The sequence below is a fragment of the Heloderma suspectum genome, chromosome 5 (assembly GCF_057233095.1).
Source record: "Heloderma suspectum isolate Gila_16-S chromosome 5, 16-S_ref, whole genome shotgun sequence".
NCBI lineage: Eukaryota > Metazoa > Chordata > Lepidosauria > Squamata > Helodermatidae > Heloderma > Heloderma suspectum.
The window spans coordinates 99,400,411-99,417,506 of NC_139462.1; the positions used below are offsets into that span (position 1 = coordinate 99,400,411).

Here is a 17,096-nt window from a genome sequence, read left to right on the forward strand (position 1 = left end):
GAGGGAGGGTAGGGGCAAGAAGTATAACACTGTGGTAGAAAATGAACAGGGAACACCAGTGGGGCTCATAACAAAATCCTGCAATGCGGAGTGCTGCTGTTCAGGATTCCAGCCATTCCTCCTCCTCACAGTTTTCCACCCCCACTCCCAGTCAGTCGGCATTCTGTGACCAAGTATGCTCAGTCCTAAGTTCCCCCTTCTTAGGGTTCCCACCTAAATATTTTTGTACTTTTGCAAACCTTGGGTTATCCCCATGCCTGCTGTCGTCCCCTTTTGTGTGTGGGTGGCACCATTTGGACTATATCAACAGCAGCTGCTTGAACATCAGAAATAAAGGAATGACTGGAAGGTTGCAGTGGGACTTCCATGGCTCTTCAGTACTGCTCTACAAAATTTTTATTTTATTTTATTTATTTCATTTCTATACCACCCAATAGCCGAAGCTCTCTGGGTGGTTCACAAAAATTAAAACCAAAAAACGCACAGATATCAAAACATTAAAACCACAATATGACAATACAATCAGAATAAAACCAGAATAAAACCTAGCAGCAATGCAGAGATTTAAAATACAAATTTAAAACAGCAAAGCTAAAAGTCTAGAAAGCTAAAATGCCTGGGAAAATAAAAAGGTCTTCACCCAGCGCCGGAATGAAAACAATACAAATAACATATGCATGTATGTATGTATGTATTTATAGCTTGCTAACCCCATTCTTCATCCAAAAAGGCTCCCAGAGCAGGTTACAGATCAACTAACCTTAGGAGAGTCCATGCCCTCAGGTTTACACTCTGAAAGACACAACACAAAAGGAAAAAAATGATGGGGGGAGAAGGAAAATGGCAAACTGAGGCACCTGTTCTTAAAGCTATAGCTCTTGTAATGACCAGCAGGGATAGAAACAGTTTGGGTAGCTTGATGGCTACCTGAAATGACAGAGGAGGAAGAAGAGGTGCCAAAGGCTGCAGGTCTCTCAACAGAGCCGATGCAATAGCCCTGCTTCCGTCCTTTCCCTCTGCTGCAGCCAGATGGCCCTGGTTCCGTCCTCTCCTTCTGCTGCAGCCAGATGGCCCTGGTTCCATCCTCTCCCTCTGCTGTAGCCGCATGGCCCTGCATCCATCCACTCACTGTGCTGCTAAGTAGGTTTAATGTAGTTTAATGAAGCCAGTATACATGATGGCACATGAAGTTTTTAAACTGAGCATGTACACAGTAGTTTTCAACTGGATATTTGTGTATAGGAAGACATTTGACTGGATTTGCCCAAAGTGAGTACATTCTGAAAAGCAAAGCAATGATAGTGACTGAAGTAGCAATAAAAGGATCTGACAACACTTCAGGTTATTTGACTCCCATCAGTCTCTTGTGCCCTCCCTTTATTTTCATGGGAGGCCAAAGGGAAGAGCGGGGAGCTGGCAATTCTCAACCTGCCGCTTTGTTGCCAGGGTGCTAATTTGCTCATTCCACTCTCCAAAGGCCAGCCAGTTGCTCTTTCTGTGCTGCCAGACTTTAACATGTACTCTTATTTTAATATTTCGACAGTAAAGGAGTGAACTCTGCAAAATACATGTATGGGAGGTATAAGGATCACTGTTGAACTTTGAGAACAAATAACCAGCGTGCAGAGTCCAAGCATCCATTTGATGAATGAGAGTTTAGCTAGACAGCCTGGTAAAATCTGTTTCCCTGTGTTGCATCCCAAAATGCTACATTCTGCATAGGCACAATTTAGAATTTCAAGGCCCACTGAAAACAGTGGGACTTCTCCCTCTTGATGCTGTGCTCAGGGGTGGCGGAGAATTTCTCCACGAATCTTCGGGAGGCCGAGTGCCAACGCATTCAGCCCCCCGAAAGTGTTGGGGAAATTCTCCGCCGGCCCCCCGCCTCCCCCCCGGGATGGGACTTACCTTCGGCGAATGTCCCTCCCGGCAGCGCTTCGGCAGCGGTTCGGCAAGGGCGGGGGCGGCGGCCAGTCTCCCGACCGGCTGCCGCCGCCGCCATTACAGAATAAAAAAGTACAGTAAAAAAAAAACACACAAACCCGTGATAGGCATCGTGACGATTTACGTAGCCTATCACGGCTAGATTTCCAAAGTCAGCCGTGATAGGCTACGTAAATCGTCATGTAGCCTATCACGGGTGACTTTGGAAAAAAAAAAAAGCGCGTACGCAAATGGCGGCGCCCCATGGGCGCCGCCATTTGCGTTCCTTATTTGGACAGGGGTAGTCTACGTAAAGATTTACATAGACTACAGCGAAAATCTGGGAACGCTATTTGTGTTGCCCTTATTTTCGCCGTAGTCTACATAAATCTTTACGTAGACTAGACGTGCCAAAATAAGGAACGCAAATGGCGGCGCCCCATGGGCGCCGCCATTTGCGTACGCGCTTTTTTTTTTCAAAGTCACCCGTGATAGGCTACGTGACGATTTACGTAGCCTATCACGGCTGACTTTGGAAATCTAGCCGTGATAGGCTACGCAAATCATTACGTAGCCTATCATGGGTGTGTGGTTTTTGGTTTTTGTTTTACTTTTTTTTCGTGGCCGGGGAGACGGGGCACTCCTCCCCGGCCTGAATTTCGGCTGGGCGAGGCGGGGCGCCTCCCCTCCTCACCTGAACTTCGGGGGGAGAACTGAAGCGCCTCCCCCCCGCCGCGAAGCAAGCTGCGGGACAAGGTAAATCCCTTTCGTCCATCCCTAGCTGTGCTTGTTTGCCTGGAAGCAAATTATGTGGAGATCAGGGGATATGATTTGCAGCATCAAATGCTTACATTAGTATTTCAGGGCCAAACTAAATGTTCTGCTAATCATGCAGAACATGGGTGATTGGCTTACTTTAGCATAAGCAGGTATGGACCCAATTTGGATCAGGACCATGGCAATTTCAGAGAGGATTTATGCTTCCTCCCCTTTCCATTTTTGGTCCAAAATTTCACCCTCCCCACCTGTTGGGGTGGGGGGGATAAAAAAACAAAAACATCTCCATTGCAATCCTCTATCCCAGTGTGTTCAATTGAAGTTCAATAGTTATAACCCTCTAGATCAGCCTCCCCCATCCTTAGACTATAATTGCCATCATCCCCAGCTAGCAAGGGCATTCCTTTGCCTGCTGAATTTGACAGGGGCTCTCTATTGAGCCCTCTCAGCTGCCAGTTCCCCCTTCTCAAAAGCAAGGGTCACTGGCTTGGGAAAGGGAGTGTGTGTGTGTGTGGGGGGAAATGAAGGAAGGGCTGGCTAGCCCCCCATTTCAAGCCAGACACGAATCGAAAGGGATCTGTGCCTGGCTCAAAATGGGATGGGCTTTTTTGAATGGGGAAGTTCACATTTCAAGCTTCTCCAGTTGCAAATGTGCCTCCATCATTAGCAGCTCTATAGCTTAAAATAGAGATTAGAGGTAATGTTGCTGTCCCTAAGGGTGTAGATGAGGCAAGAAAGTGTCTTCCAGGCTTTTATTGGTTCTATTCATCATTTGAGACAGCTCTTGGTCCTCAGAAGTAATGTTAATACAATTGATACTCAGTTATGTGGCTGATCTTTCCATTGCTTTGCTGTGTGTGTGTGTATGTGTGTGTGTGAACCTCATACCATAAGACTGGCTTTCACTGCCCATTGTAGAGTTTACTAAGTGTCTGCACACATACCTACAATGGCCTTATGGCAGAGAAGGAAGCCAAGGTTTCTGACCACCAAATTGTACTCAGAAAAAAATGTCTCCTGAGAAATTTCAGCTCAGTTCTGTCTTAACAACAGAGTAATCTGCTAGGACTTCTCAGAGCCCCCCCCCCCTATCAAGACACCATATTGATACTACTACCCATGAAATGTTTCCACCAAAAAATTGTGATGAGAAAAAATATTGCCTAAGAACAGAAGAGATCTGTGTCTTTCTCAGTCTGCTTCAAGCTGCAGGGTTGTTGTTGTTGTTTTGTTTTTGTTCCTCATCGCCTACAGACCTTGATTATCTCATCCTTAGCAGGGTCAAGGGGCGAGGGGGGATCTTCCCCCGTCTCTGTTTGGCTTTCTCTATTCAAAACATTCCCCAAATGGTCATGTATCAAGGAGCACTTGGCTAACTGTTTAGTTCCCATGGCAATATATCGGCTGTACTTTCCATAACAAAGAAATGCGCCAGGAGAGACCTGTCCAACAGGTTTATGCATACACACACACACACACACACACGCACATGCACACACTTTCAACAATATAAGAGAATATGCTCCCACTCCCCAGCAGTGGTCTTTAGAGGCAAATTGCCTGTCTCTGAACATGCTGCTTCCATTTAGCTATCATGGCTAATAGTCACTGGTATTCTCTTAAGTGGATTTGTCTAAGCCCAAATCCGTGTAAATCCTGTGACAGCCAAGTTAACCATGCAGTCTGTCTTCAGTCACTCACAGCACTGTAAATTAGCCATTCTGTATGATACATGGGAAACCACTTTTGGAACAGGGGGGCATTTCAAAAACAGTTTCTGCTACACTTTGGGAAGTCTGCCACTAAAGGGAAAAAACCATGATATCTTAGTTAAAATGTCTGATTGCTTTATTTATGACACCTTTTTTTCCTTCTAATTAGGTTGACAATTAATGCTGAATGTTATCTTCAGCTTCATAACTTTCCTATGGATGAGCATTCCTGTCCACTGGAGTTTTCAAGCTGTAGGTGGTAAAAGATTTCATAACTTTCCCTCATTTTAAGTTGAGATGCTGTTGATTAACAGACCATAGAGTGGTTACATGTTGCATTCTCTTAAGTTTGAAATGGAATGATCTCTTTGGTATCTCATATCACTTCTTTCCAATTTAGATGAAGTAATTTATGAATGGGGAAAGCCCATTTCATAGCACTGCAGTCTTCAAGGACTAAAATATTTTATACAGAACTAGGGCTTTTACACACATAGACTATACACCATGTTAAGGAGTTCTGCGGAACTCAAAAGCTTGCACATTTTTGTGGAATTTTGGTTGGTCCTAATAAAGGTGTTGCTGAACTTTGGACGTTAAGGAAGTTTGTCAGGGAGGGCTTTTGATGAGTAAGCAATAAGAACCCTGGAGGATGATGCATGGATGTCAGCATCTCCAGTAGAGATCGATGAGTCTGTCAGTTTCACTTTGATATTTTCAAAATCTCACGTTCTTTTTGCCCCATATATGAAGACATTTGCAAAGTTGGGTTAATTATGATAAAAAATAAGGCAACATTCTCAGCCATCTGCACTGACCAAATTCAATAGATGCAATATTCAATAGATGCACTGACCAAATTCAATAGATGCAAATTCGATAGATGCACTGACCAAATTCAATAGCTGCAAATTCAGTAGATGCACTGACCATATTCAATAGATTCCCAGCATGGAGAGGACCATCTTGTACCCACCTGCCAAATGTAGTAGAGCCAGGAATCGCGGGAACACAGCACCGGACTTTTTAATCAGCTGACACCGTGTGCCACCCACCTCCCCTCATGATTCCCTGTTTTCCCTGAGCTTAGCTGCAATCCTTGGAGCAGCCGAGGAAATGCATTTTCCCAGCAGTAATAATTTCTATACCGCCCCACAGCTGGAGCTCTCTGGGCAGTTTACAACAATGCATTAAAAATGCATCGACATTACAAAAGATACAACATGATAAAAACACTCTAAAGAACTTTCTAGGGATGGGGGAGAATTTCTCCCTGAAACTTCAGGGGGCCAAGTGCCAACGTGTTCGGCCCCCCGAAGTAGTTTCGGGGAGAAATTCTCCGCACCCCCCCCCCCGGGACGGGACTTACCTTTCCCGAATGTCCCTCCCGGCGGCGGGTCCCGGCAGCGGTTCGTCAGGTCTTCGACAGGGGCAGAGGCGGCAGCCGGTCTTTCGGCCGGCTGCCACCACCGCCATTCCAATAAAAGTAAAAAAAAACAAAACGCCCCTGTGATAGGCTACGTGACGATTAACATAGCCTATCACGGCTAGATTTGCAAAGACAGCCGTGATAGGCTACGTAAATCGTCACGTAGCCTATCACGGGTGACTTTAAAAAAAAAAAGCGCGTACGGCTAATGGCGGCCCTCATAGGGAGCCGCCATTCACGTTTCTTGGTCGCTGTAGTCTACGTAAAGATTTACGTAGACTACAGCGACCAAATAAGGAACGCGAATGGCGGCTCCCTATGGGGGCCGCCATTTGCATACGCGCTTTTTTTTTTTTTAAAGTCACCCGTGATAGGCTACGTGATGATTAACGTAGCCTATCACGGCTGACTTTGCAGATCTAGCCGTGATAGGCTACGTTAATCGTCACGTAGCCTATCACGGGGGCGTTTTGTTTTTTTTTTTACTTTTAATTTCGCGGCCGGGCGAGGCGAGGCGCCTCCCCCCCGGCCTGAATTTCGGCCGGGCGAGGCGGGAAGCCTCCCCCCCCAGCCTGAACTTTAGGGGGGAGCAGCGAAGCGCCTCCCCCCCACCGCGAAGCAAGCTGCGAGACCAGGTAAGTGGCTTTCGTGCACTCCTACTTTTAACACACAAAAACTAAAAAAATATGAACAGCGAAAAACAATTTAAAATATAAACAATATTTTCCCTAATAGACCTGTTCAAAACAGCAGACATAAATGCCCCATCATATGCCATTAAATGCCTGGGAGTACAGAGCAGTCTTTACCTGGCACCTAAAAGATGACCGTGTCAGTGCCAGGTGGGCGTCAGTGGGGAGCTCATTCCACAGTCAGGAGGCCACCACTGAGAAAGCCCTCTCTCTTGTTGTCACCTCCTGAGCTTCTCTTGGAGGTGGCACTCAGAGGAAGGCCCCAGATGTTGACCGTAGTGTCTGGGTATGTTCAGGTCGGGAGAGGTGCTCCTTCTGGTACTGAGGTCCTGAACTGTGTAAGGCTTTACAGGTTTAAACCAGCATCTTGAATCGGGCTTGGAAACATACCAGCAGCCAATCCCAGCACTTCTGGCCCCAGTTATTAATCTGGCAGCCGCATTTTGCACAAGCTGCAGTTTTTGAACAGTCTTCAAGGGCGGCCCCATGTAGAGTGCAGAGTGCCCCACACAGAGTGCATATAATGTTCTTTCTTGTAATGTAAAATATTTTGGAGTGGCTTGGCCTTGAATGGGAATTTATCCCTTAGTTTTACAAAATATTTGCTCCTAGCAGATGTAAATTTCTAGAACAGGTTTGTTGATACAGATCAACACAGCTGCCTGTAATTTTGGACTTTCTTTGGGGTCATGACTATTGGGACTGTCATGATGAGTGCCTGCACTTCAAAATTTACCCCTACACTGCTGGCTGTTAAAGATAAGCCTGGCAGAAAAAGACGAACTGGTGACCCTAATTAAGCACTAACATGGTTGAATACACAGGGATTCAAACCCAGACTTTTAAGAGCTAAGCACTCAAAGCCCTGGGTTTGGATGGATGAATCTGTTTCGGTTTGTCCCACATTTGATTTTTATTTTTTTAATCTTAAGTCTGTTTCATCCTGAATATGGAGAACTTAGCAAATTTTGGTAAGTTCTTATCAAAACCAAACTAAAATCAATTGGACTTAAGTTAATTGTGATCTACTTGTCCAATTGTTTTCAATAGGTTTAATCTAAGCATGACTAAATCTGGATCCAACTCCATGGAAATAGATATGAATCACAGCTAAGGAAAGTAACAGTGGGTGACCTGTTTCAATTTACACATGAAATAGTAATTGGTTTTAAGCCATCTTAGAGCATATTTTATTTATTTTCATAAATTCATGAGTCACCTTTCGGCACAGATAGGGTCCCCTAGGTAACTACAGACTAGCAGCCCAACCCCATGCTTCTTTACTTAGAAATATGTCCCACTTTATTCAATGGGACTTTCGTCCGAGTGTGGATACCGTAGCCTTAAACAGATTCAACAGTAAGTCCCTCTTCCTCAGAGAACTCTAGGAACTGTAGTTCTGTAGTGGGGTGGGGGAACTGGGATGTTTAACAGAAAATCCTCAGCATTTTGCCAAGCTACAATTCCCTGGATTATTTGGAGTAAAAGTCAGATAGGGGCTTAGTACTGGACATCTTGAACTGGGGCCTTGGTAGTGGGAACCAGGTACCTGCCTCTCTGTTTCACCCTGTCGGCCTGCAGGCAGAGGAAACTGCAGGCCTGTCTCTGCAGCACCGCCACAGCAGAAGGCCAGGGGGTGTCCTGCAGCTTCCAAGCCCAGCAGGATCCGGAGCTAATAAGGTCTCATCTAGTCTTATAAACCTGCAATCTCCGGCCTGCCTCCTTGACCATCCCACTGAAATCTGCTTATATCCAAGTATTCTGGCTTAACATGGCTTGTGGATCAGCTTGGAAGAAGCGTCTGTTGATTTGAGCTCTGGATGGGATATAAATGTCACCTGCCAATCTATGAGTAATAATCATACACCAGTCTTCCCCAACCTGGTGCCCTCCAGATGTTTTGGACTACAATTCCCACCATCCCCAGGCAGCATGTCCAATGAAGTAATGCTGAAATTTATGCTGGCTGGGGATGATGGGAGTTGTGTTCCGACACATCTGAGTGGGACCAAGTTGTGGTCTAGGGTCTACATTAGACCCTAGAACAGCCTTCTTCAACCTGGTGCCCTCCAGATGTTTCAGACGACAACTCCCAGGATTCCTGATCATTGGCCATGCTGGCTGGAGCCGATGAGAGTTGAAGTTCACAACATCTAGAGGGCACCAGGTTGGGAAAGGTTGTTATACACCATTATCTATTCCTGATTTTGACATGAGACCCATTCATATATGACAAAATCAATATCATAATAATTGTGCTAATAGATTGTTGCCTGATCCCTTGAACTGTTCCCACTGAGGCTACGTTTCTCTAAGAATGTCTAGCTTCAGTGGCTTTCAGAATTATACCCAGTGTTATAAACTGTAATAAGCATATAAAATTAATTTGCTTGCAACGACATAGCACTGTCATGGGCAGAAGAAATCACTGAGTACATCTAAACAATTCCTTTCTAAATGTTCAACTTAATAGGGGATGAAACGTAACTACAGTGTATCACTTCAAAAGGTAATTTATTGCTTTTGTCTTCAGTACTCCAGGACTTTAGCTGAAAGTGCTTTCACAATCTGAGCTTTCCAAAGACTTATTCTGGTATAGTGTTTTACCGATGCACATGTAGACATGTGCATACTGATCAAAGACCGCAACAACTAGAAAACGGCAAGCTAGATGTGATTGTATAAATGGATGTATCAAGATTCTTTTTCTGTGGTGTTTTATCAATATGCAGGAGCACGTGTACACATTAGTAAACACCACACAAAGAATTTTGATCTAGTCATGCATACCATCCCATCAAAATGGCTTTTGGACAGTGTTTGATCAATGTTTGGCAGTAGTTTAGGAGAACGGGGGGAGATACAAATGAATGGAAGGAAGGGCAAACTTTCCATGCTCCAATTCTGGAAGTAATGTTAGGAATTTTTGTAGTTAAAATGGCATTCAGGAGAGCGGAATGCAGGGCATAGCAAATCAGAGGAACAATAAAGGAAGAGAATGGGAGATATCTTCTCATTTGTATGTAGAGTATCTGCTCATTCACAAACTACACATTTAGGCAGAGGAAGGGGGCGTGATCCTCATTCCAATTGGTGCTAGTCCACATGAACTACAGGATCAACAACGTTTATGCTGGGGAAGGGGCTCCTTAGACTGCTGTGATCCAAAATAAGAACTCTGTGTACCCTGCAGAAAAAAGTTCTGTGCACAGGCAATTGAAATGTTGTGATAAAAAAAGCTGAAAGTTCTAGCCCTGCTCAGAAATTCCTCTCCATGCACCCGTGAACACATGGGTAGCAGGAGCAGGATTGCTCTGCTGGCCCCACTCCCAATGTTGCCATCCCCACCATACTCACTTTTACACATTTGGCAAAAAGCTGAATTTATGTAGGATCCTCCACGTGGCCAGGGGTCCTGTGTGAGCGGGGCTTGTGATTCGGGGTCCACCTTCTGAGTTTCTGCTGGACATGTGGACGTGGGAAGGGTGCAGCCCTCAGAGATGGCAATGTTGGCCCATTTCCCCCTACTCTCCACATGCTTATGAATGTGTGAGGGCAATTTCTGAACAGAGCTTATGACCTTATGCAAAATAAATACGTTCTCTTAGTTTGAGTAATTCTTCTATTTTTACTACTTTGCACAATGTATTTGGGTTTTGCTTGTCATGGGGAGTGGCAAGGAGCTACGCAGGGCATTAAAGCCCTACTCCCATCTACAAGAAATCTTATTTGGCAGTTCCTTTTGGCCAGCAGACATTGCCCAAACACCTTCAAGCTTCTCTTCATAGTCGTATGGGCAGGGACAGGTGTTGGCATGGGTGGGCCCGTGCCACGGGCCCGTAACTCATCAGAGGGCCCACTGACAAGAGCCCCGTTGACCTGCTCCTCTTCAGAATTGCAACCTGCTTGTTCACCCCACTCTCGCTCTGACCCAAAGGGAGTGGGGAAACAAGTAAGCAAGCAAGCAAACAAAGAAACAAGCAGCAATGATTAAATGTACTGGTAGCTTCCATAGGGATGTACAGATTTTACAAAATCTGTTCTGTCTGTGTTTTGTGGCACAGGCACCCTTCATTCTGTCTACTGCTCAGACAGGAATCAGATTTATCTTGCCACAATTTCGTTCTACTTGCTCTAATGTACATTAGTTAATGCACATTAGCACTAATTCTCATAAGGAATGCACGTTAGAGCATTCGCTCAAGTATGCATTAGTGCTCATGCAAATCAGCGCAAATCCCCCCTCCCCCAAAAAAGTGAGAAACCAGCCAGGACGTCTGTGGAATGAATCTGCATGACTCCAGTCTGCTGTGGAGTGCACAGGACGGAGTCATAGAAATCCATACTCACTTGAATCCGCTGAGGATTTCCCCAGCGTCCCTAAGCTGCCGCTACCTGCTGGCTCACTGGCGCTCTGCTTGGCAAGCAAGCAGAAATGATGAGGAAGAGGACAACCACTGCCAGGAGCTGGTGACAGGGGCAGTGAAGGAACAGGCTGGCTGAGCAAAGCGCTCTCACTGAGAGTGTCTTGCCCAAGCCCCCCTCCCACCGTCTGGATTTGGCACTGCCTGAGAATGAAACCATGGTATAGGCATAGCCCTGATCAACTCTGATGCAACGGGGAGTACCTTCTTAATTAGGGACTGCCTCCCTGCTACCCTGGAATCACAGAATGGCAGGGTTGGGAGGGGCCTGCAAGACCACCGAGTCCAGCCCCCTGCTCAGTGCGGTAATCCAAGGCAGAGCATCCCTGACAAGCGGCTGTCCAGCCTCGTCTTGAATGCCTCCGGTGTGGGAGAGCCCGCCACCTCCCTAGGTCACCTCCCCTGACTCTTAGCAGTACTATTGAGAAACATCCTTATTTACATCTCCAGTGAGATGGAGTGAGAACACTTACTTACCCAGCAAGTGAGTCAGACAATTCCTTAAAAGAATCCCCACAGTCATATACAGAACACCAAAGCATTCTGCAGCAGGATTACTGCAGACTGTTGTTGTGGCAGAGTAATTGATTTTTGTCACACGTGTTGTGCTACTGTTTTGTAGATGGATACCCAAGGAATGAAATTATATACAAATGGAAGAAATCCTCTGTTGAAGTGGCAGATCCCAAATACTGGAGACTGTATCAATTTGCATTTGTAGGCTTACGAAATACGACGGATATCTCTCATACACAGTCAGGTAAGGAAATGCCTGAACTTTCCCTGTATCTCTTTAAACTGGATTATATACATTACAGATACTTCTAGACTCACACAGTGGAGGGGTGTGTGTGTGTGTGTTTTAGTGTGTTTGATATGATACAAAGAAAATGCAACTACAGTTGCTTCATTTTTTATAAATGAATTTAGTGATTTCTTCTTGACAACTGATTGTTTTATTGAGTTTTCAGAACAGGAAATATAGAAAACAATAAGCAGAACCCCTCCTCCCTCCCTACAAGAAACAAAAATAATTATAATTACAATTACTATCCCCCTCCCTGGTTGCTCACTTTTTCTCACTTTTATGTTGATTCACTTAGCATAAAAGCACAGAATGCAGGATCTTTTAGGCAACTAGTTCAAGCGTATGTTTGAATCCAGACTTCCCAAACTCCTCCTCCCCATGGCAGCTGTTCCAGCCCCCCCATGCTACACAGAGGGGTTGAGATCCTGCCAAATGCTGTGGGCTGTGGTGCATGGGAGAGAGGGGATCCCCCAAATTGGACAGAGGCACCTTCACAGAAAGTGTTTCTGCCCAGTTTGGGGGGATCCCCCCTCCCCTTGCCCCACAGCCTACCCCATTCAGCAGGTTCCCCAACCTTCTATGTAGCATTGTGGGGAGGCTGGAGGGGCTGCCATGGGGAGAAGGGGCCAGAGATATCCACTTCCACCAACTCAATTGCATGCACCTTAATCTGGATTCAACCAGACATTATGCACTTATTTCATAGAATCATAGAATCATAGAATAGTAGGGTTGGAAGGGGCCTACAAGGCCATCGAGTCTAACCCCCTGCTCAATGCAGGAATCCAAGTCAGAGCATCCCTGACAAATGGCTGTCCAGCCTCGTCTTAAAGGCCTCCAGCGTGGGAGAGCCCACCACCTCCCCAGGTAATTGGTTCCATTGCCGTATTGCTCTGACACTCAGGAAGTTTTTCCTGATGTTCAGCCGGAATCTGGCTTCCTGTAACTTGAGCCCATTATTCCGTGTCCTGCACTCTGGGATGATCAAGAAGAGATCCTGGCCTTCTTCTCTGTGACAACCTTTCAAGTACTTGAAGAGTGCTATCATATCTCCCCTCAGTCTTCTCTTCTCAAGGCTAAACATGCCCAGTTCTTTCAGTCTCTCTTCATAGGGCTTTGTTTCCAGTCCCCTGATCATCTTTGTTGCCCTCCTTTGAACCCTCTCCAGCTTGTCTGCATCCTTCTTAAAGTGTGGTGCCCAGAACTGGACACAGTACTCCAGATGAGGCCTAACCAGTGCTGAGTAGAGGGGAACTAGTACTTCCCGGGATTTGGAAGCGATGCTTCTATGAATGCAGCCCAAAATAGCATTTGCCTTTTTTGCAGCCACATCACACTGTTGGCTCATATTCAGCTTGTGATCGACGACAATTCCAAGATCCTTCTCGCTCGTAGTGTGGTTGAGCCACGTATCCCCCATCTTGTAACTGTGCATTTGGTTTCTTTTTCCTAGGTGCAGAACTTGGCATTTGTCCCTATTAAATGCCATTCTGTTGTTTTCTGCCCAGCACTCCAGTCTATCCAGATCACTTTGAATTTTGTTTCTGTCTTCCAAAGTATTAGCTATCCCTCCCAATTTTGTGTCATCTGCAAATTTGATCAGCATTCCCTGCACCTCCTCCTCCAAGTCATTAATAAAAATGTTGAAGAGCACTGGGCCCAGGACTGAGCCCTGCGGTACCCCACTCGTTACCTCTCCCCAGCTTGAGAAGGTCCCATTGATAAGCACTCTTTGAGTCCGATTCTGTAGCCAACTGTGGATCCACCGGATCGTTGTTTCATCTAGCCCACTTCGAGCAAGTTTGCTCATCAGGATATCATGGGGCACTTTGTCGAAAGCTTTGCTGAAGTCGAGGTATATGATGTCTACAGCATTCCCACGGTCTACAAGGGAGGTGACTTGATCAAAAAATGAGATCAGATTTGTCTGGCAGGACTTGTTTTTGACAAATCCATGTTGGCTTCGAGTAATCACGGCATTGATGTCAAGGTGCTTCCAGATGGATTGCTTTATGATCTGCTCCAGAATTTTCCCAGGGATTGATGTCAGACTGACTGGTCTGTAGTTCCCAGGTTCCTAAATTTGACTTGCCCCAGTTCAAAGATTGTTTCCAAATTTATGATTACTACTGGCCATTAGTCTTCCATAAAGCAACCAGACATTTTGATCAGGGAATACTTCCCCAGTCGCAGATTTTCAACCACAGAAAGGGGTTATTTAGGGAGGAAAGGAACGAAAAAGGTGGAACCAGAGGTCAGCTGCATGACATAATAGACTGCATGTTTTTTTCTTGCAGGAGATTATGTTGTCATGACAATCTTCTTTGTTCTGAGCAGACGGATGGGATATTTTACCATTCAGACATACATTCCTTGCATACTGACTGTTGTTCTTTCCTGGGTCTCATTCTGGATTAATAAAGATGCAGTACCTGCAAGGACATCATTAGGTAGCTGTGCTCTTTCAAATCACGTTAACTTGTGCATTCCTGTGTTTTAATTGTGCCTTAGTTTTTAATAGTTGTTACTGTTTTATATTGCATTTTAACACTGTGCTTGTGTTGTGAGCTGCCCAGAGAACTCATGTTCTGGGACTGCTATATCACTATAGTAATTAATAAATACAGAAATAAATGTGCTGGCATGCACATCATCATCATGATTAAAAGAAATCTCAGAGTGGCCTAGAAAATGTCAGACTGTGCACACCTCTCCTGCAAACAGTATGAAAATGGTGGCAGCATGGGTGACCCCAGGGGGTGGTGGCGGGGGTGGGGTGGGTGAATATGGATCCACATTCCACAGGTCATCAAGAAAATATACATGGCTTGTTGAGGGAGTCTGACATTACTTCACAGTTTATTGATGCAAGTTTTTATCTTAATTATATGGCTCTTATCCTGACTCAGCAGTCCTTGTGGACAAGCACAGAAACACGTTTTAACTATTCTCCTTAGTTCACTATGTCCAACAGCTGGAGTCCTCAATCTTTTGGTGTCAGTGGGCACATTTGGAATTTTGAGGTTCATGGATGCTCTTACAAAATGGCTGCCATGGGAGCTCCTTGCCCATTCATAAAATGGCTACCATGGTGGGCATGGCCAGTCACAGAACACATGTTTCCCAAAACGCAAATTGGTGAGACTAAAAGAAAAGTAACTTGCCGAAGAACAGAAGTACTAGGCAGAGGTGGACTCTGACTCCAAAGCACAAAACCACTCTTTTGAACCCAAGTAAAGATAGCACTAGAGGATGGCACTTGGCTTTGCAGGCCCCAGTTTAACAGTAAAAATAATTTCAAAAATCTCAAGAAATATAATAAAAATCAGGAGGGCAGGGAGCCTGGCAGGTGCCAAGAGAGGTTGCTGTAGGCACCTTGGTCCCCTTAGGCCCTGTGCTGGGAGTTTTTTTTCCTCTGTCAGGGTTCCCCTTATGACCTGGACCCCCTGAGCAACTCCTTAAGGATCTCTTGCCTCCTTAAGAGTCCCACCTTCCTTCTTTTAAACTTCCCAGTAACATGGGATTTAGGCTGTAGACGTGGGATGGTAGGCAATTCAGACACCTAGGTGTTGACCACAACAGTTTACTGGTAAATTAAAGCAAGCAAATTACATCTAAAAGTATTTACAGAATACAGCTGAGTTATACCAAAGGCATTAAGAGAAAACAAAGCTTACAAAAACGCAAGTTCCTCTACCCTAGCTGCACTTAGACCTCTACACCCTGCTTCTTCTTGCTCTCTTCATGCTCTGGTCTTTGTCTCTCTGGTCTCTCTCTCACTAGCTATCTCTCCCTTTATATCCCCCACTTCCTCCAAACCAAAAGTACTGTTTCAAACCTGGAGAAATGAAACTTAACTCAGGAAAATGAAACGTAACTGGGGAAATGAAACTAGTCTTCTCAGGGTCACCGCCTCTAGGCCTAACCTTTTTACCTTGCCTCTGTAGGCCTCAAACCCTCAAATCCTCCCCTTCACCTCATCCCTCATCTTTGAAAAAAAAAAAGTTACAAAGCAAAACTTTGGGCTCAGCTCTAGTTCAGTAGAAGCATGATTGCAGCACTTGCCCAAGACCTTTTGCTGCCTTAGGCAGAGCAGCAAATGCCCCCCTCCCTCGAGTCAAGATGCATAGTACCCAAGGCTAGTCAAGTTATTTTGCACCTGAGGCAGAAAATCCCACAACACCTCTCCCCATCTCTAGCGGTAAAAATACAATAATCATAAGTTAAATAATTAAAAATTTGCTTCCCTTTCATGACACCCCAAATCAGCTGCCTAAGGCAGCTGCCTCACTCTACCTAGTGGTAGGACTGGCCCTGCAGTGACTGGTGTTTGAGGCAGCTGCCTTACTCTAGGGCTAGCCCTGCAATTATTGGAGTTTTGCATGGCAAGGCTAGTTGCAACCACAGAAATGCAACCCACAGTGTTGAGTTGAGCTGGACCATGCACAAAGCCCGTTTGGTCTTGCTTTTTAAACAGAAACCACACTGAACATAGTGACGCAGCCATATCTTGGGTCATTCAGTGATAGCTATATTCACGTACCAAGCTCAGTAATCCATGCTCTGTTTTCCTCCCATTTGAGCTCCCTTTGGCCTTTTAGAATAAACCACTGAACGTAACAATGACCGGAAAGGGTAAAAAAGACCACTGCATTGGGATAACGGATCATGTGAACAAGGCCATAGATCTTTTGTGCTGTTAAGCTTGCTTGTCAAAGACAGAGTGGTACAATAAAAGTGAAATATACCCCTCTAAAAATAAATATGCTAACCCCTTTGCTGTGGTAAGTGTCTCTATTTATTAGTATCTATATATTGCTTTTCAGCTACAAGGCCCTCTAAGCTGTATACAGGGAAAACACCATAAAACATCTCTTAAAAATTGTTTAAAACAAAGTACACAAAAAATTGCAAATAATTATCCAAAACCTATGCAGCAGAATTTTTTAAAATAATAATAAACAAAACAGGCAGCTGGCTTGGTGAGGCAACATTGTCCTGAGATCTATGTAACCTTAAAACATAAACATAGCACTCCTTGGAATATTCTGAAACTTATTCAGGTTTGGAAAATACTTTTTCCTTTAAAATGATGCCTGCCATGACTTTGCTTTTAATTTGCTTGTGGCTTTCAGCCATCAGCCTCCTGAAGTGACTGACAAAAGTAATCCAATTAAAATACTATACACGCATCATTAAAGCCACAATCAGATCCCCATTTCCATGGCTTTTGCCCTTATAGAGTCAAACTGCTATAGTCGTTAGTAGCTAGTTCACAGTTGTTTCCCATGTAGATCTAGGGATGGCCCATACTTCAGTGATCTTCAGAAT

General features: G+C 45.0%; 1 protein-coding gene across 1 annotated transcript in view; it reads left to right on the forward strand.

Annotated features, from left to right (window-relative positions):
• The window catches only part of GABRG1 (gamma-aminobutyric acid type A receptor subunit gamma1), a 122,746-nt gene that overhangs the window by 93,053 nt on the left and 12,597 nt on the right, over positions 1-17,096 (forward strand). Inside the window, exons 5-7 of the mRNA XM_084856858.1 lie at positions 4,582-4,664; positions 11,580-11,717; positions 14,063-14,215. Coding sequence (XP_084712984.1) covers positions 4,582-4,664; positions 11,580-11,717; positions 14,063-14,215 — 374 coding nt within the window. The remainder of the gene's footprint in view (positions 1-4,581; positions 4,665-11,579; positions 11,718-14,062; positions 14,216-17,096) is intronic.